Source organism: Ochotona princeps, unplaced genomic scaffold (assembly GCF_030435755.1).
Source record: "Ochotona princeps isolate mOchPri1 unplaced genomic scaffold, mOchPri1.hap1 HAP1_SCAFFOLD_2039, whole genome shotgun sequence".
NCBI lineage: Eukaryota > Metazoa > Chordata > Mammalia > Lagomorpha > Ochotonidae > Ochotona > Ochotona princeps.
The window spans coordinates 1-22,143 of record NW_026696721.1 but is presented as its reverse complement, the minus strand read 5'-3'; the positions used below and the strand labels follow the sequence as shown (position 1 = coordinate 22,143).

Here is a 22,143-nt window from a genome sequence, read left to right as displayed (position 1 = left end):
AGAGAAAGAACAACATAATGAATCCTCTATGCTGGACGCAGTGAGCCACGTACTAGGCGGAGTTACCAGTACAGTGACAGCGGGTGCAAGCATGTTTGGGCGTGCTCTTGCAAGTATACTGCTCTTGAGATATTATAAGAAGTCACTCTATCAAGGATTACACCTTTTTGCAAATCTCCTGAGACGCGCGCGAGATGCCGTCTGTTCATATTTCGCATCCAGACCCTCTGCACGTATACCTCCCCCAACGACCACGACCACCGCCACCATCACCGAGTGATAATACTCTCTCTCAATATCCAGCTGATGAACCTACTCTTAGTACTACCAGTGCAACAACGAATCCGTCACCAGCACCACCACTATCAATATTACACAAAATAGGGGCTGGAATGAGGGGTCCGACTAGTAGTGCATTTCATGTTGAAACAGAAGAAGATGGAAGAGGGGGCGAAGGGGCCGCTTCTAGTGCTTTTTCTTCATATGATAATACCAATAATGAGAATGTACAAGATTCGTCCCACGAGAGGCATAAGCAACGACATCGTATACGGGGGGAAAGTACTGATGATAGTAAGACGGCGAGAAGAAGATCAGGAAGTCATAAGGCCTATTCGAAGAAGAATGATGTATCTGGTAAATCCTCTTCGGACGCACTTGCTGATGGGGGGGGAAGTGAAGATAAGAAAGTGCCGTCTAAGCGTAGACGTCACCCTCGTTGCACAGCACCACGACGCGGGGGAAGCAGCGGAAGTAGGGCTGCAAAACAGCTTCTGCGGTATAGCCAGGAAATGAATTTCGCTGACGATCTCAGAGAATATGAGTTTAGTGGAACAAGCCTTGTGGCTCATCGTGCTAGTCTTCTAAAAGCGAGAACATACGAAGAGTACAGCAGATTTGCTCTCATTATGGACCGTCTTACTGGACGCGAACGGTGGAAATACGAACTTGAGGTATTCTTTCAAGAAATAATGCACCGCTTAATTTCCTCAGGATATCTCAACATACAGACACAAACATGATGCACGGGGCACACAAGCACCGCCACAAACACACCACACACACACACACACCCCCCCCCCATACACACATACACACATATACGTACCCACTCACACACACACAGACACAGGCACACACAGACACACATACACACATAGAGGAACAACGCAGACATATATGTAAGTGTACATCATCCACACGTAGAACCACGTATATTAGCGTGTGTATCCATCAGGAGCCTCCATCTCTCTCTATGTATATATATATATGTATATATGTGGGTGTGTATGTGTGACTGCGATTGTATATAATGCGGATTCCAGAGTGACTGCTATTTTGTATGTAGAGTAGAGAACATTTGGTAGAGCGTGTTGTAGAGGCATATGGAGGCTGAAAGAGAGGGGCTCCGTGCGTGCATGCATCTGCCTCACGTGTGTTCGTACTTCTCTTGTTGGTATGATCATGCGACCTACGTGCCCTACGTACGTGATGGTCCTTAGAGCGTTGGCTTGATGAAACGGTGGGGGCACACGTGCAACTGCCGTGTATAGGCTGCAGTATTTGAATTTTCTCTTCAATTTGCAGATATTATTACAGGTTTATTACTAGGGCAACAGCGCTAGTAGGCGACCTTGGTGAAAAATGTCTGTATCTGCGTTTGCGTTCATGTATATATATACGTGTATGTGTGGTAGAAAGAGCATAGTAAACCTCGTTTTTTAGGGGGAATTCTATGCCGTCCGCAAGGTACCATCATTTTTTTTTTATGCACATTGCCAAGACATCGGCCTCGAAAAGAGGCTGAATGAGGTGTACATACACACCACTTACTGTATATGCTCACCACTCGGTATATGTACACACAGCTCAATATTTGTACACACCACTCGGTGTGTGTGGACTCGGTCTTTGTGGACACCACTGGGTCAAGGTAGACACCACTCCGTCTATATACGCACCATTCAGTATACATGCACACCACTCGGTGTATATATAGACATCACTATGTGCCTAAACACACCACTCGGTGTATGTACACACTCCGTGGTGTGTGTACACATCTCATGATGTATGTACACAGCACTCGGTGTATGTACACACCAGTCGATGTATGTACACACCGTTCGGTGTATGTACACACCACTCCGTGTATGTACACACCACTCGGTGTTTGTACACACCACTCGGTGTTTGTACACACCACTCGGTGTATGTACACACCACTTGGTGTATGTACACACCACTCGGTGTATGTACACACCGCTCGGTGTATGTACACACCGCTCGATGTATGTACACACTTTATGGTGTGTGTACACACCTCTTGGTGTATGTACACAGCACTCGGTGTTTGTACAAAACCAGTCTATGTATGTACACTCCACTCCGTACATGGATACACCATTCGGTGGATGTACACACCACTCCGTGTATGTACACACCACTCGGTGTATGTACACACTACTCGGTGTATGTACACACCACTCGGTGTATGTACACACCACTCGGTGTATGCACACACTACTCGGTGTATGTACACACCACTCGGTGTATGTACACACCACTCGGTGTATGTACACACCACTCGGTGTATGTACACACCACTCGGTGTATGTACACACCACTCGGTGTATGTACACACCACTCGGTGTATGTACACACCACTCCGTGTATGTACACACCGCTCGGTGTATGTGCACACCACTCGCTGTATGTACACACCAGTCGATGTATGTAAACACCACACCGTATATGAGCACACGGTTCGGTGTATACACATACCACTTGGTGTATGTATACACCACTTGGTGTATGTATACACCACTTGGTGTATGTACTGGTGTATGTACACGCCACTTGGTGTATGTACACACCACTTGGTGTATGTACACACCACTTGGTGTTTGAACACACTTCTGTGTATAAATATATACACATTGTCGCTACGGTGTAGGAAGGGAAATAGAGTCAACCCTACTTTGTGCTGTTTACATGTTCAGGTAGGTATCCATTACTATACTGGCACCAGTATGATTTTCTTCTCCTTCCTTTACTGGTAATTTATGTGAGCGACTACGGCAGTGGATCGGTCGTCAGATTTTGTCTTCCGTCGCTGGGGAACTACGTGTCCTATACGCGTAGCAGGTCTTCTGTCTGTCTGTCTCTCTCCTTCACCATTCACTCTCGGGAAGACCCCGTTCTCTCTTACGTGCTGACGTGTACGCTAGCCCCTTGGTACAATCCACCTTTCTAGCTTTTTAGCTAACCATGTCAGTTAACCTATTTTGATGAGACCTTACTTGCTTTGTGAATTCCAGTACTCTCCTCACTTTTTCTCTGCACAGCAGAACGTTCCTTTGTTCTTCCCGGAAATTCATCTGCCTCTGCTTATACCTGGATCCACTCTCTATTTATCTTTCTTTTGTTACGGTGTTCGTATCTGTGGGTGTCTTCAACAGAAGTATATTTTTTCGTTTCTGCAAACTTATACCGTCCTGCGGTTCTTCCTTGTCAGGGTGTATCTCCTCTTTTTCTCGTATTAGATTTCATATTTATGAGTATGCCGCAAGAATGTATATATTCCCCTTTTTTGTCTTGGTGAAAAGCGTTTTCCTCCTCTAGCTCGCTATTTCTTCATCAACGCACGTTTCGTTCACTTGTGTGTCAGAGTTCATTCCTCTGCCAATACTGCAGTGCGGTGAACTCAAATTCTCTGGCAGTTCGCGAGGTATTTTACCTGCTCACGCGCTCGGGTCCGTATCTTTTACACACTCCGAAGTAGACATCCTCTCTTCTCGTATTCTTGTTTGGAGTCGTTATTTAGATGTGTCCGCTTTCGCCAAAAATGTTTATACCCCGTACGGAATATCGCTGAAGTTTTCAACTTTATTGAAGGCTTTCCTAAAGTTTACTTTCCTTACTGTGCTTTAGTCGTGTCTCCCCCCACGTTCCTTCCTTTTTGATGGTAATCATTCGTTTCTATATCATCACTGAACTTTATTATCCTTCCTCTCTCTTTTGTTTTTCACTCAAATCCTCGTATCTCTGTATATTAAGACGCATTCTGAAATTTGTATCTACTCGTACTTTGCTGGTATTTCCAGATACACACCTAACTTGTTGAGCTTCATGCCTCTCTCTCTCTGGTTTATAGGATAAGGGGCGGTGATGTGGTTTGTTTGTTTCTCTCTCTTCGTGGTACGGCCGCCCACTCGTTTTCCTTTCACATGTACACGTTGAAGCAAACGTTGCTATGATACAATGAAGAGAGAGAAAGTGAGCGAGAGAGAGAGGTAGAGGAAGAGTTAGAGGACGAGAAAGAGAGAGGAGGAAGGTTTTCTTTGTTGTTTGCGGAGGAATTTGTTTTCCTCTCTCGTTTCCCGTCGAGCCGTCGATGAATTCTCTCTCCAAAGAGGGTCTATAGAAACGCTTTCTCTCTCGCTTTTTACCCAAAAGAGAAGGGTGGCAGTTTCTCTGTTGTGTTTGTCGTATACTAGCACACACGTACACACACACTGCATTGCAGCGGTGGTGTGCTGCAAGGCCACGAGGGACTGGGGCTCGTTTGCTTCTTCCACGTGGTGGACATATGTAGTCGTTGCAGTGTATACTACACGCACAGGCATTGCTGCTTTTGTCTGTGTCAGTTGTGTGCTGCGTGGAGTTGTTTAGTCCTCACGTATTTGTCGTGGTCATACGTCTACTCACATTTGCATGTCTCTTCTCATTCGGTAATCGGACACATATACAAACATCTCACTCACGAAAGCGCGACTGTATGGTTCTGGGCAAAGACGGATGCACGCACGCACTTGTCTCGCTCTCGTGCATGGGAAGTCGGGCAAATCATGCACTTTTTTTGGAAGACACTTGAGCTTCATGTTCATTTTCACTCGTGCGATTTACTACCGGCTCACTGTACAAAATGGCGGTAATGCTGAATAGCTAATGTATCAGATTGTATTACAGCAACGCGTACATACTTTCACGCGCATATTAACAAACATCTTGATGGTGGACTGTACGCATTTTTTCAGCCATGTTAGTAGCTTTAGAACTTCTGTATGCATTTTTTAAATATATTAGTAGCTTTAGAACTTCACTACATATCGATACTTTTTCAGTTGATAGGATTATATTATTCCCCTGCTCCCTTCTGTCCCCTCCCCCTGTTTTTCTTACTACCACTGTTCTTACTGTCAGTAGTCTTCATACTATCGTTGTTGATCGTATTACTATCATAATAACATACATACACACAGTACAGAAGTTCGACAGTTCGCCTTTACGTAGTGCCAAAGAAGGTTCTCCTTCATATTATTATCAACGACTCGAATATAACTATGCAAAGCACATGTACCTATGTCTCTTCATTCATACTACCTAGAAAGGTATTCTTATACACGTATTCATGCATACATATATGTATTATTTCTAATAGTACTGTTCTACACGGGTCCATGAGTGTAAAAAGGGTTGTATATATACACGTACATATGCACTGATATATATATATATATATATATGTGAATGAATATATGTACGCCGGTCTATGTATGGAGATATACATAGGAATTTGCAGGGTGATGATTGTGTACATTTGCTCGCTGTGTCAGTCGTAGAAATGAGTCTCTGGATACCCGTCCTACAAAGTGGCAGATGTATGATAAACAGTCACATATCCTAATTTTCATCAGGAAACCAAAGACAACTAACGACGGTCTTTCCCGAACTCGTTTTTTCCACTGGTGCAACTCCCCAGAAGAAGAATCTGTCAAATCATCACTATACATATGTGCATATATATACATACATATAGTAATAAATAGATACATACGTATATATATATATATATACGTACATGCATATATGTACTTATCTGTATGTATACTGATATGCATGTATATATATGTATGTATATACACATATATGCATATATATACTGTATGTGGAGAACGATATAATCACCTTTACCACCGACGACCCTTTTATCACCCCCATTACCTCCACCAGTACCACCACCACCACCGCCCCTACGCCCTTTCTCGGAAAGATGTGAGAAAGAGAAATTACACGAAGATCCTTTACACAGGGCCCTTCCATAATTCCTCTATACATGTGTACATGTATATATGTGTACTTTCCTGCATGCTCACAGCTCATATGGACACATATTTATAAATATATATATATACATATATGTATATGTGCTTTGTTGCATGCTCAGCGCTCAATATATATATATATGTATGTATGTATGTGTGTGTGTGTGCATTGTTGTTTGGACAGAGCTCGCTGTATGATTTTGAGGCTGTTGGCAAGAGAGTGCGGATGCTTCAGCGAGCACGTCGCAGCGGGAAACTCGAAGACCTGCAAGAGGCTTTGTGTGCAAGCATGCGTGATCAAATGTTAGGAGTTTTCAAAGAAAAACTTTATAGGTATGTGGCGTATACACACAGAGAGGTGTATTTGGTGGATGTATGTGCTAGCCTGCGCGATTCTCCAGATATGTTATCAGTATCCAGAAGACAGCTTTAGAGGAGAGAGAGACATACATACAGCGAGGAGCAGAAAAACACTGTTGCGAATATCGGAAAATCTTCTTTTCAGCGGCAGCAACTGCTGCTGCCCCTTTTTCGCATGCACTAGAGATATCAATAGGCAGCAACATCGAATATAATTTGCTACTCTGTCATACGTTTTTCTGCGTGCACGCAACATATATGCAGCGACGCCCACAAAATTGAGGAGGAGGAGGAAGACGCAACTGTCGCAGTTTGCGAATCATTACAGAGAGTGAACGATTGTCTGTGAGTACCTCTGTAATACGCTGTTAATGTGCGTGCATACACACTTAGTAAGGAAATGTTGCATACATATATACATATATTTTTTTATGTACATACATATATATGTGTGTATATACATACATATGTATAGGCAGGTTAACGCTAGAAATGTATGTATGTATGTATGTATGTAGATATATATAGAGTCATTTAGATACTTAAATGTAGATCTGTATAAATCTGCTACCATGAAAGTATATGAATGTGTAACAAGAGCAGCCAGCAGACTTCATGCATATGTATATATATATGTATACATACACTAGGGCACGACATATATACGTATATATGTATGTATGGTTCTCTAGAGGTCTACAGGGTTGTACTGATGTATTTACATGACTCTATACGGCTCCAGTAGTAGTCATACACATTTATGTACATATGTGTACATACACATATGTATGTGTATATATGTATATATATATATAGGCATCCATCTGATGATGCATGTGAGTGAGTCTCATGATATCTTTTGACGTACGTGGTTAGGGGTCAGTCTTCAGCGATATTCTCTACCCGCATGCACGGCGTATCTGTGGAAGGGTATAAACACATAAGTTACTAGGCGTTTTCGGTGTGTATGTTTGTGTGTATATCTATGTACATGCGTGGGTGTATGTATGTACGACTGTCTAGTATCAGTGTCAGTGTGTGTCTGTCTGTCTCTAGAGGTGTGGGCGTCTGTGTAAGCGTGAGTGTTAGTGTATCTGAGGGGTGTGTGTGTCTGTGTGCGTCTTGAGGTGGTACGTCTAGTGTGTGTGCGTGTTACTGTGCAGAATATGCAGGTACACATATGTGTGGCATTAACGCCTGTTTTTGAATATGTTCGCGTGTTCGTGAAATTATTCTTGAAGAGCCGTGTGTACACATATACGAGTTGGAGGAAGGAGGAGCCCCACCCACCCTCGCGTATAGACTTCCCGTACACGTTGTCTCCTCTTCCTCCTCCTCCTTTTCCTTCCCTCTTGCTCCTCCTTCCCCTTACGAGAGCGAGGGCCGTCGATACATGTGTATTTATATGAGTGTGTCTGTGTGTGTATACGTATATGAATATATGCATGCACAGGTCCATGCCATTGTCGCCTCTTCTCTCTGGGGTCACGTATATATATATATATATATATATATATGTACATATAAATATATATCTGTGTATTACATTGTGCCTGCTATCCTCTGTGTATAGCTAGAGATATCAGTGCTTCATCATTGTTGTCTTTATGGCTAGTACCCTCTGGGTTTTAATATGTGTACACTTGTGTAGTACATAGTGCGTGCTATCCTGTCTATATTTCTGTTTCCTGTCATGTACCACTCAGTCTTTTGGACACATGCACGTATATATATATATATATACATATACGTATGTATATATATATATATATGTATGTGTATGTACATACGTTTTTCAGTGCTTCCTTCCCATTGTCTCTGTGACTGCTGTACTGTCTTCATATCAGCGTATGTGTGTATCTGGCGAGTACATACTGGCGCGCTGGCAACCGTTCTTCTGCAGTGTCTGCTCGTGTTTTCCCCTCTTCTATTCCTTCTGTGACGCTGCTATTTTCTCTATGGTTATATATATACACATATATACGTGTATACGTTTACTCTCTGTAAAAGAACATATATATAAGCCAATTGTTGCCCATGTCAGCTTATATATATGTATATATGTTCATATAGGACTTGTATAGAACTTGAACTTGAGTATTGCACATGTGAGCTCATATATATATATATTTATATGTGTATCATACATATATATAGGGTTTGTGTATAGACCTTGTTTGCTGCACAGGGACGCGTAAAAACACAGACCTCTATTTATTACATAAGGTTGAATACAGCTCCCTTCTTGAACATGTCAGCATATATATATATGTGTAGGGGTTGTGGAGACTTGATTGTTCAACAGCAATGCTGGACGCAGCTTCTTATATATATATACATATATATATATATATATATGCTGACATGTGCAACAACCAAGTTCTATAGAACCCCTCTATATACACACACACAGACACACAGACACAGACACACACACACAGAGACATATTTGCATATTCATATATGTTGACACGTTGAACAGAACGAATCTCTACAACCCCTACATACACATTTATATATGTACACATATAAACCTTTATATTACATATAATATATATATAGTATACATTACATATATATATTATGTATATATAGTATACTATTTATATATATACATATATCCTGTACAGGTATAAGTTATCCACTGTATCTACTATGTATTTAAATATATATATATATATACACATCTCATAAAGTATATATAAACCATCTCTATATATATGTATACACGTGTTACACATTAAATATATATATATATCATATATATTATATATATATATATATATGAGTATATGTATAGGGAAAGGCAGATGTGTTGATTGAGGTTCATTTGTGTGCAGCCGTACATATATTGGAACAAAGCAGCAAGTGGAGCTTTTTATTGACGAAGTGTGCGGGTGCTTGGTCGATCTGCAACAGCACGTCCCTGAACATGCGTATGAAGTTGCCAAGACTGTCCAGCAACTGCAAAGTCTCTGGGAGTGACTGGCCTTGTACTCAGTGGTATGTCATTTATAGAAGAGTCAATACTGCACAGCTGGGCCCTGCGGCCTATACGAAAAGGCTTTCACATATCCACGTATAATACATGTACTCATATGTATGCACCTGTAAGTACATATATGTATGTATTTCACAGTAACTCTTCTAAGTGAAGATACACGGGCAATATATATATATAATATATATATATATGTATATGCTAGTGACACCTCCCTGTCTCTCCAAACAGTAATAATATGGAAGCAAACTACGGATGTTCACATACACATTCTGCATCTACGCCTGGCTTTCAAAACATGAACATCAATATATAAATATATGGCACCGTATATGGAGATGTATATATATATATATATGTATATTTGCGATAGCGACTCATCTTTGTGCTAATACATCGGCTTACGTATATGTACGTATATGTTTCTCTCTACATATATGTATAGATATATGTTTACGTGTCTATGATATTATCATGTGCTGCTGCCATATATATATATATATATGTGTAAATGTATATATATATATATGTATATATATATATATATATGTGCAGGCTGTTGGTGGCTTTGTTAGTACGACTGACCATCTTGTGCTGCTGCTGCTGTTGTCCCGACTTCAGTGTGAAACTCTTGCGCGTTCGTTTATATTTGCAGTTGTAATTCTGTTGCTTGTGTCACCCGCACATTATTTGCATATTTATGTACATGTGTATTTGTACGCCTGTTCTGCTATAGCCTTTGTATAGACGTCTCTAGACGGGAACAATAGTAGTTCCGTCGCTTCTTTCACTCTCATGATAATATTTACGTATACGTGTACGTATATATATGTAGCCCTTGGTGCTGTAAATTTCAAACATAAACTTTTAAGGAGTGTTTTTTTTCGCGACAGCAGTAGCGTCTAGTCGGGACAGCTGATGTGCTAGACACTCTAGTAGCCTTCCTGTTTTGCATGTCTATTCAATATATATGTATATATATGTACATATGCGGACGTAGACAATCAATGTAAAGGTTTTTGCAGTGCTGATGTTTCTGAAATGTTTAGGTAAGGAAAGTTGTGGGCGTTATTTTCCCGCCCCGTGGTGATATGCACATACACACACACATATACACGTACTGACTCTATAGGTACATCCATTCAGGCTTACCCACACACAAAAACACTATACATACACACACCTACGCTTGCACACACACGTACTGAAACTGTAGGCTGATACACCCACGCCTCCACACGTACACATCTACAGACACACACACACGTCCCACACACGTACGAACAGGTACACACACATAAACACACGTACACACACATAAACACACGTAAACACACGTACACACATGCAAACACACGTACACACACGTAAACACGTACACCAACACAGAGACTACACATGCGTACACCAACGCTTACACAACGCACACAGTGGCACTCTATATTTACACACACCTGCCTTCCACACACGCGCACACATACTGACACCATACATACATTCATACATTCGTACATCCATACATATAGATACACCCACGCCTACACAAACACGCACACGCACACAGATAGATAGAGCGTCTTGGTGTGTGTGCATGCCTCAAGAGTTGCTGCGTCCGTCTTCTCTTACATATATATGATGTTATGCCTAGAAACCACGCCCACTACCCCGTTTTTCGTTGCCTGTTTTTGCTGTCCTACAACCGTTGCTTCTTCCCTTTATTCATATAGCTGTGCTTCGTTTTCTGTTATCCATAACCTTCTTCCTCCTTTTTTTGTTATCTTGGAACCCTCTTGCTTCTTTTGTTGTTGTCGGTGAGCCCTCTGGCTCTTACATCCGACCAACATTTCTAGACGTAACCATATTGTATGATATCATGTATATCATGCAGTCTGCGCCTGTGGGTCTTCGTGGTGCTCTGCGCATGGCAAGCTGTTGCTAGCGCTGTAGCGGTGTTCTCACTGCTGCACATGGCCATTTGAAAGTTAAGAAATGCGAGGAAATTGTTCTCACAGGGCCGTTGTGCTGGCGCTCGTATTGCTGCTATTGCTGTTGCTGTTGTGTAGTGGCTACTGCTGTTGCTAGTGCTGTTGCTATTTCGCTGCCGCCGTTACTGCAGCTACTGTTATTGCTGTTGTGCAGTCTCTACTGCTGCTGCTGCTGCTGATATTTCTGTTTTGCTGGTGCTGCTGTTGATGCTATTGTGATTGCTGTTGTGCTGGCGCTGGTGGTGGTGTTGCTATTGCTGTTGCTGGTCTGCAGTGGCTAGCACTGCTGCTGCTATGTCTGTTTTGCTGACGCTCCTGTTGCAGTTATCGATATTGCTGTCTTGCTGGCGCTGGGGTCTTCTTTGCTGCTGATGCTGTTCCTGTTTTTGTGCTGCTGTTGTAGACACACTGACTGTTGAGGGTGCTGCTGCTGTTGGTGCACATGCTGCTACGGTTGCTACTGCTGTTGCTGCTACTGTTGCTGGTGTTCTTGCTGCTGCGTCCTCTCGCTTTGCAAAACAGGTGTTTGGGTATGTGTGTTTTGCATGTACGTCGGTGTGTCTCTGAGGGAGTGATAAGGAGTTCACTTTACTATTTCTTCCAGGACATATCAAGCCGTTATATATATATATATATATATAAATACATAAATACACATATGCATATGCTTATGTGTGTATATATTCATTATATATAAAACATTTGTGTATTATATATATGGCTGGGTTTGTGTCTCTACACATATATAGCAGGTGGCTGATCACTCGGGTCGTATATGCATAAATACATAAAATATATATATGTATACATACGTATATATATATATATGGGTATTTGATGTTCATATATTATTTTCTTCAGTATATGTGTGTCTATCATTCCTCATATATATCGCAGGTGGCTAATTATTTCGGCTATATATATATATATGTGCGTATGTCTTTGTGTCTCTTTCTACGTATATATCTCAGGGGGAGCACTTCTGGTGCTACATATATACTTATATATTACATATATATAATACGTTTGTGTATTTTGTATGTATATATATGCGTGTGTGTGTGTGTGTTTCTACTTATATATAGCAGGGGGAGCATTTCTGGTGCTATATTATATATGTATATACATGTATATATTACGTATATATATTATATATACTATATATATATATTACGTTTGTGTATTATATCTGTATATGTATATATATATATGCATATGTGTGTGTGTGTGTATGTTTCTACGCATATATCGCAGGGGGCGCATCACTGGGGCTCCATCATTTCGGGGTCCTGGAGGTTTTACTCAAGACACAAGTCAACGGGAGGAATCTTCTACCGAAAGTAATATCACCACTGCTGTTAGCATTACAATTATTACTGTTATTACAACTCTTGTATATTTATGCTTTGATTACCCGTAGTATCACTACTATTCTCATTCCTGCAAATATTACGTCTCCTTCTAGAAGTACAACTAGTGTCATACTGCAACACGTACTACTCCTAGTACTACTACCGCTGCTGTTATTAGTAACATCACTAGTATTACTATTAGATCGACTCTAATAATTAGCACTAGTATTACATCTACTATTACTAGAATTGCCATCGTTACTACTCTTACTACTTTTACTACAGCTAGAGTCACTATTACTGCTGCAACTACTACTCCAAATAGTAGTAGTAGTACTACTACTACTATAAATACTACTAGCATTACTCTTAGTACTGTTACTACTACCTACTATAATATATTTATACTAATACTACTACTACTAATACTACTTTTCCTAGTAGTAGTAGTAGTAGCACTATTGCAACATGTACGCTACAGAGTAGCCAGTAGTAGTCTCCAACAGATATGTATATATATACATAGATCTAGACGTACATTGAGGTAGAGGAAGAGTGAGGAAGAGAATGATACTTATATGACGTATTTGTGCATGTGTACGAAGTCAGACATATATATAGGCCTTTGCGCTAACTTTCTATAAAAATGAAACCACGAGTACTATACATACTAGTGGCGACACACTATGCACTCCAATGTCTATATATACATATATATATAGATTAAGAACATTGTATATATATATATGTATATATACATACACTGAGAAAGAGTGAGCGGAAGCAAAATATATTCACTTGGTGTGTATATGTACGCTCATACATGGAAAAAAATTGAGAGGAAGAGAACGATATTCTCGTGGTGTGAGTGAATGTGTGTGTGTGTGTGTCTGTATGTATGTACGTATAGATTGTACGCCTACTCAATGGCGACACACTTAACACTCCTATATATATGTATATGTATATATATATATATATATGCACGTACATTGAGAGTGAGACTCAAGAGGAAAAGAAGATATTTTTATGTTTTGTGTATTAGTATGTATATATTGCAGGACCCACTTTAGTGGCTAACCATTTTACGCTCCGATAGAGAAATATATAGAGAGAGAGAAAAAAAAAAAGATTGAGAGGAAGAGAAAAGTATTCATACGGTGTGTGTGTGTACTATATATATGTATATGTTTATATTGCATGCATCTAATTAGGTGACATATTCACATTTATGTTACTTCAGATTGATTCCTTTCCATTTACTCAGATCTAAAGCGTTGTAGACAAGCTTCTTTTGACTGTACGTATGCGTGTAGAGACCATAAAGTATGCTACGTGCACATGTGTGTATATATATATATTGTGGTATTGCTTGTTGTGTATAGGTGATAGGAGGCTGCAGCGCTGGAGCTGTTGTAGCAGCGTGGCTGTGCACGCGGACCGATGAAGAGCTGCTGCGACAGGGCAATGCCGAATATCTCATTGAATACTGGAAAGGGCTGTCTCCAAACAGTTGGCTTGTGCGTCTATGGAATGTACTTACAAAGGGGTAAGATATATATATATATATATATATATATATATATGCATCTCTACACACTTTATATATAGATATATGTGTCTGAATAGTGCGTCTATGAAATGTAATCACATTGAATAGGAAGCTACATATAAATATAATCAGTCATATATATATATATATTTAGATGTACAATGTAGATACACATGTATATATATATATATATACATACGTGTACATACGCGTTTAGGGGCTTGCATGAATAGAGAAGTATCTTTCTATTTAGTGTGTGGGTGTGTGTCCAGAGACGCGGTCCCCTGAACTCCGTGGGGAGGTCCACGCACACCCACACACATACGCACACACACACACCCCCCCATACAAACCAGTACTTTAACCTGCGAGCTATTTAGTATCGTATTGTATGTTGATGTTTCTTCGTATAACGTGAAGCCGGCGCATGGTAGTCATTATTGCGCTCCTTGTACAGGATGTAGAACGCCCAATCTTCTGCACGCTCCCTGATATATTAGTATATGTATTTGTGTGAACGTGCATGAAGAAGTGTGTATATGTGTGAGTGTGTGTTTGTGTGTGGCTTCGTGTGTGTGTGTGTGTGTGAGTCTCCAAACATATATATCTATACGTCCGTGTTGCCCTGTATATATACATACATACATCCCTCTGTGTGTAGGGATGTATATAATGCAGGAAAGATAATGTCAAGAAAGGTGTGTGTGTGTGTGTGTGTGATAGTGTGCCCGTTCGTGTGTGTGTATATGCTTGTCTCCGTGTCTGTGTCTTCAAATGTATCTATCCACACGTTCACTTTGTTCGCCGATATATATATATATCTATGTATACGTTTATTTCTTTATATATGGAGATGTAGTTGTACATAGGACACTGCCGGTACTTCTCTCTAGGCATATGGAGTTCACATGTGTTGTAGACAGATACTATTGCGTGTGTGAATAGTATTTCGTTTGCCTTTACGTGTATGGCCAATATTTACTGAGCTTCAAAAAGATATAGTTATATATGTGGGTTTTAATGCACACAGAAGGAAATATATATATATATATGTATATGTGTCTGTGTGTATCAGTGGATACAGGGGGTGTGTGTGTGTGTGTGTGTTTCTCTATTACTGTACACGGGAGGGGGCATATTTGTATGTGTGTCTGTGTGTGTGTGTGTATTGAGAGGCAGGAGGAAGGGACACAAGGGCACATACGTGTGTTTGTATTCGAGTACAGAGGAAACCCCAGATGTGTGTATGTGTGTGTGAGTAGGTATGTAGACACACACAAGAAGGCGACCTATACCTCTGTGTGTGTGTGTGTGAGTAGGTATAAAGACACATACTAGAAGGGAACATATGTATTTGTGTGTGTGTGTCTGTGCGTAGGTATGTAGACACACGCCAGAAGGCAACCTATACCTTTGCGTGTGTGTGTGTGTGTGTGAGCGTGTGTGTGAGTATGTGAGTGTGTGTGTGTGTGTGAGTAGGTATAAAGACACATACGAGAAGGGGACATATGTATTCGTGTGTGGGGTGGGTATATTATTATATACAGGAGGAGGGACATGTATGTGTGTGTACTTATACGCACAGGAGGAGGCGACATATGTGTGCGTGTGTGTGTATTGTTGTGCACAAGAGGAGGCGACATATGTGTGTGTGAGTGTGTCTGTGTGTATTGATGTACACAGGACGAGGGGATGTATATATGTATGTCTGTGTGTGTCTATCAAAATAGACAAAAAGAGGAGACATGCGTGTGTGTCTTAATCAATGCACACAGGAGGAGGAAGTTACATATAAATATATATATCTTCATTCATATGCATATGTATAGGTATGTATATATATATATACATATATGTACACACATGAACATATATGTGTGTTTATATGTGTTGTGGATGGCACTGGTATTACGTTTTGCAGATATATGTGCGACATGGATGTTTGGAGAGCAGCAGCGAAAAAGCTTTTCGGAGATCTCACTTTCTTGGAGGCCTACCAGCGAACAGGACGTGTGTTGAATATTTCCATGACTCGTGCAGACAGGTACTTGGAAGAAAGCAGCCTTCACACGCTAGTACAGTTATCCATATATATACAAATATATACTTATATATATAAATCATTGTGGAGGAGAATCTTTACACGCCAGTGTAGCTATACATATATATATATATATATATATATATATATATATATATATCGGTAGAGGAGAATCAGCACACGATAGTATATGCATATGTGTATACATACATACTCATATGTTTGAAGGTATGCATATACATATAAATATGTGTACGTATGCATATATATATATATATATGCGTATATTCCTATATATATAAATATATAAATATAAATTCGTATGTGCCTTAGTGTAGAGAGAGATAGACATTTTCAATTTAGTATGCAATCAATCCTCTAGAAGTCTGAAAAAGAAATGTCGCGGCCGCAGATGTCTTCCGTCTGACGGGAAGGTACACCAAGCACTGCTCACATACTCGCATACTGTAGGCAGGCCCATAGTAAACAAAGGCTAGTTAGCTGTCTGTGTTAAATTTTTTCTGTATGAGGTAAGGTTGATAATACTACTGATAATGTTAACACAATCAAGAGTAACAAAACTGTGGTAATAATAATGATAATCACTTCTCTCAGTTGCGCAGCATGCGTTTGAAGAAGGTTGATGTGTGCGTCACCCCTTTATATCTTCTTCACTTGTTCGTCACGACACTTCTTCAGAATGGTGTACGACTATTCAACCTTTGCGTACCTAACGCGTTTCCTTTCTTGACCAGAACTGAAATAGTTAGAACACAATCACACACGCCATAACTCACACACACACACCCATACTGAGCCCGCCCCCCACGCACACACACACACACACACACACACACACACACATACAGAGCGCCACAAACTCACACACACACACATACGCAGAGAGAGACACATACACACACACACACACACACACGCAAACAGAGATACATCCGCCCACACACGTGCACTTAATAGAGAAACACACACACACGCAGACACATACAGACACCACATGTACATATAGAAACACATATTTGTCAATGTATAATTATATGTGCGTGTGTGAAGAGACGCGTGAATGAAAGTTTCCTGCTTGCCGTTGTCCATGTATTTTCAACGAAGCCGCCTGCCGACGAAATGGTCGTAGTAGGAGACAGCAGCCACACAGAGACTTTACAGCGCCAACACAGCATACTGCCGGAAAACTCCACAATCGTGAACATGAACGATAGATACACATAAACACGTATAATACATTTACAGACACTTGAGTGGGAATGTGTAAAATGTTTTTCAGCTGTTGCTGCTGCACACGCATGTGATCTGCTAGAGGCCCTCCGCCAACACCGCCAGAGGGGTGGGAACAGCAGCAGTCATTCGTCAGACACACACATGCACACACACACACACACACACACACATACACATATACATACAGACACATCAACAAACACGTACACACACGCCCCCACATGATTATGCTCTCACACACAAACACAAACCCGTAAACACACAGTACACACACCTACACACATACGGGTCTGCACAAACGAGCACCCGCAAAGCCCTATGGCTGACTGAGTGACCGGGGCTGTCTTGACGTTGTTGCTGTTCGCACACTCAATGCGGTCTTCTGTGAACGTACGGTGCATGCATGCTGACACGCACACAGTGCATTTCCTTTCTTTGGGTGTATGCATCTCGACACTCACTGAGTATCTTCTGTAGGAATAGGGTGCATGCGTGTTGACACACACTCAGTGCCTTCCCTATATATATGTATATATATATATATATGTACTGGAGAGCGTGCACGTTGATACACTCTCTGCGTTTCTTGTAGTGGAGTGCATGCACGCCGACACACTTTCAATGCGTGTCCTCTACAAGACGGGTGCATGCACGTTGACACACTCTATGCGTTTCTTTAATTGGGGTGCATGCATGTGGGCACACTCAGTGGTGTGTTGTGTATAAAGTAGGGTTTATGCGTGTTTTTCTTTTCATAAGCTGAAAAGAACAGTACCTTTTCTTCTCCCTGCGTATGCTAACAGTTTGTACGCTTTTGCTTCTTCAGTTACTGCATGCGCGTGTGATTGGGTACAGAGAGGAAGCGGGAGTGAAAGTGATGAACTACGCGAACGCTCCAAACGTTCTGATATGGTCTGCACTGTTGTGCTCGTGCGCCTTCCCCTTTCTAAGTCTTCCAATGCCTCTGAGAGAAAAAAACGAAAGAGGAGAAGTAAGTCTCACAGCAGCAGTGCTAGGAAATAACGGGAACAGCATCACTACCACAGACATGCAGCACTGTAGTAGTCGTACCAAGAAGGAGTAGTAGTACTAGTAGTGGTATCTTCATAAGAGATATATATAAACAGCAGTCGCAGTAGGGTTGCTAAGGAAGTAGTAGTAGTGGTAGTAGTAGTATCTTCATAAGAGATACGTATAAACAGTCGAAGTAGGGCTGCAAAGGAAGTAGTAGTGGTAGTAGTAGTAGTAATATCTTCATAAGAGATACAGGAAAAAGTAGCAATAGGGCTGCAAAGGAAGTAGTAGTTGTTGTTGTTGTAATAGCAGTAGTAGTACAATCTTAGATACTGCAGTCGCAATATATATGTATAATATAAGTATTATAGGTGTACAGAAGTGTAAGAATAAGAAGGTAAACTTACACCAATGGCAGCAGCAATAGCGTCTATGTATATCGTCCACTAATTACTGGCAACAGAGAAGTAGATCGTAGTGGCACTATATTTGAAGTAGTAGGGGGGGTCTACGGAAGCACGAAGAGAACAGCACTTGTGAAAAGTAGAAATATAGACTCACAACATACGCTGCAACAGCAGCAGCCTTGTAAGGAAGACATGGAAACAGTAGCGCTTGCTCAGAAAGAGAGAGGCGTAGCCGCTTCAATAGTAGTAGCGACAGATGCACGTCAACAATAATGACATGAACGCTAGAAACGCAGTATAAAGCCACAGTAACAACACTAGCGCAACGAACATGTGTACAGTGATAATGTATCCTAATATATTTGCATATATATATATATATATATATATATATATATATGTATATATGTGCAGAGGGAGATGAATATCGATGTGTTTGGAAGTTGGGACTACGTGCTGCTGCGACCGCAGCACCATCACAGTAACGTAAACATTGGGATGAGAGCGTGGACATCAGTGAGGAGACAGGGAACATCCATCCAGTACTAGTAAATGAAGAAGAGAACTTCGTAGGTGCTGCAACAGCAGACGCGGGAAGTGGACATGCAACCTCCGAAACAACACTAGCACAAGAAAAATGTGTGTAGTACCCTAGAACTGAGAGCGTACAATGCTAATTACTGCAATGACAGGAATGTACAAAAATTTTTCCTAACAAAATTTGCGTCGGAAAGGAGATACAAAGCCGCTGCAATAGTGCAGCTGCTCAACAATTAGAGGGAGGTAAAAATAAAAGTAACAACACAGGCAGCTATAGTCATAGCCCCTGCACTCTAGTAGCAATACACGGAGGAAGCAGCAACACATTATTAGTACTGCTAGGAGATTGTGAACAGTAACATGAACGTGAAGAAGAGTAGAAGCACACCCATGGCCACAGCAGCACTGTAAGAGGAAGGTCAACAGCCGTGTTATTAGCGTAAGAATGTAGACAGATTGCCATCGCAACAGCAGTAGCGTAATAATACTTGGATGGTCAACGGTGGTTTGAGGGTTACATAGTGAAAAAAAGTGATAGCCGGTAGACGGTGGGGGGGCACACGAGTGTTCTGTTTTTCTCTCTCTGTATATACCTACGTGTATGGCGTGTGTATGTATATAATATGCGAACTGGCATATATGTGTGTGGGTTGCATATGCATGCATACGTATGTGTTGGAGTGCTTGCACCTCAGCGAATGGATGTGTGTCTGCAGCGTGGGTATGTGTGTGGGTGGGTGGGTACGTGTGTGCGTATATTCGCGTAGACGTGTATGTACGGCGTAGGTGTATGTGTGTGTGTGTATACGCAAATATACGTAGGTGTACGGCGTGTTTGTTTATTTGCACGCAAAGATTTATCTACGGTGTATATATATATATATATGTGTTTATGCTGGAGTAAACGTACGTGTACGGTCTGCTTGTGTATATGTGCGAATATTTCATAGGATCGAGGGGCGGGTATGGGTGTCGAAGACCCCGTACGTGTGTGCTCAACATATATATATATATATATATATATATATATATATATATATATATGTCTACCTTTAGAGGAACTAATATATGTATATATACAGAGAGAGAGACGGAGAAAGAATATGCGCGTCGTATACTCGTGTGTAGAGTGAATTCTTGTATGTGTGAATTGCATAGAAGTAACCACGTACAGCTTTTGTGGCGCTCTCGATACATCTGACATTCAGTGCGTGGGCGCCGGCAACGAAGGAAAGGCATGTACAGGCGCACAAGGAGTAGGCAGCTCTCAGAAAAAGTAGTCGGATGCGTAAGCTCCTAGCAGATGCTGCACTCATGTATACATACACATATTCGTGAGCTGTGAGTTTTTCATGGCCTGGTGTGCATACATCATTATATATATATACATATATATATATATATGTACCTGTACATATAAATAGAGAGAGTGAGATATACACATAGATAGATAGACGTCCATAGATAGACATGCAGTGGTATCATGACGAGTATTTTCACGATGATGGTGTTTTTGTGAATGAACTTGTGGGTGCATGCAGGCGATAATATCGAAGTCATTTGGCTGCAGCTACTTTCACGATGGTTCTTTGAGTGGGGATATCCAACCGAACAAATACGTGATGCTTGGGGCGTCAGCTACTCTATTGTGTCTCAGGTATAGTATATAAAGCTAGCTATATACTATGTGGCTAGCTACAACATGTGTCGCTAGCTACAACGTATGTGGCTAGCTACAACGTGTATGGGTGATTTTCAGTGATCCTTACTACCTCTGAATTGTGTGCAAGCTATGAGATGTGTTGGTGGCTCTGAATTTGTTTCTACTTATGAACTATTGTGTTGCTAGCTCGAAAACAGTGTGTGGCTAGCTACTCGGTTACTATTGCGGAGCGCTCGGCTGTAGGGCTAGCTAATTGCCGACAGTGGCTAGCCATCGACTGTGACCCTTGTGGCACCTACTACAGAGAGGCTAGAGACGAATGGCATATACAGTGAGGTACAGCCATCACAACGTATCTGTAAAGGTTCTTAAAATACTCTTCAGAGGAGTGCTCCTTTACTTTAAATAGTAATAGGAATCCTTCTAGGCCTACTCCCAATAGTATCATAACCACTACTACTAATACTATTACTACTACTGTTGTTACTACTACTACTAATACTACTGCTACTGGTACTACACGTATACGCAAAGACATACGTATATAAATATACCACTATCATTTTGTCGTGTCCTGCTCCTACAGCTGTAACTACATCTACTACTACTACTGCTAGTAGCAAAATTGAATTTTTCAGCACCCCCTACCTCTTGCTACTAACATATCAAAAGAGTGTCCTCAAACTCCAGATAATATCCAAGGACCATCCACGCCTACTACTACTAGTAGTAGTACTATTACTACCACTACTATCACTACTACTACGACTATCACTATTACTACTACTAGACATAAAGATGCCTACATACGTATGTGCATATGTATGTATATGTATACTGCTACAACACACCGTACTACTACTACTA

The 22,143-nt window shown here is 41.0% G+C and overlaps 1 protein-coding gene across 1 annotated transcript; it reads left to right on the top strand.

The window, feature by feature from the left end:
• Positions 1-392: 392 nt before the first annotated feature.
• On the top strand, positions 393-21,270 carry LOC131478861 (uncharacterized; the record flags this gene model as incomplete). Its single annotated transcript, XM_058659423.1, is given in 10 exon segments — positions 393-953; positions 6,292-6,440; positions 9,308-9,444; positions 9,447-9,470; positions 12,708-12,793; positions 14,191-14,354; positions 16,279-16,401; positions 18,508-18,643; positions 21,155-21,212; positions 21,215-21,270. Coding segments are annotated over 10 exon segments (1,494 nt in total), but the record flags the coding sequence as incomplete, so codon positions are not given.
• Positions 21,271-22,143: the final 873 nt, after the last annotated feature.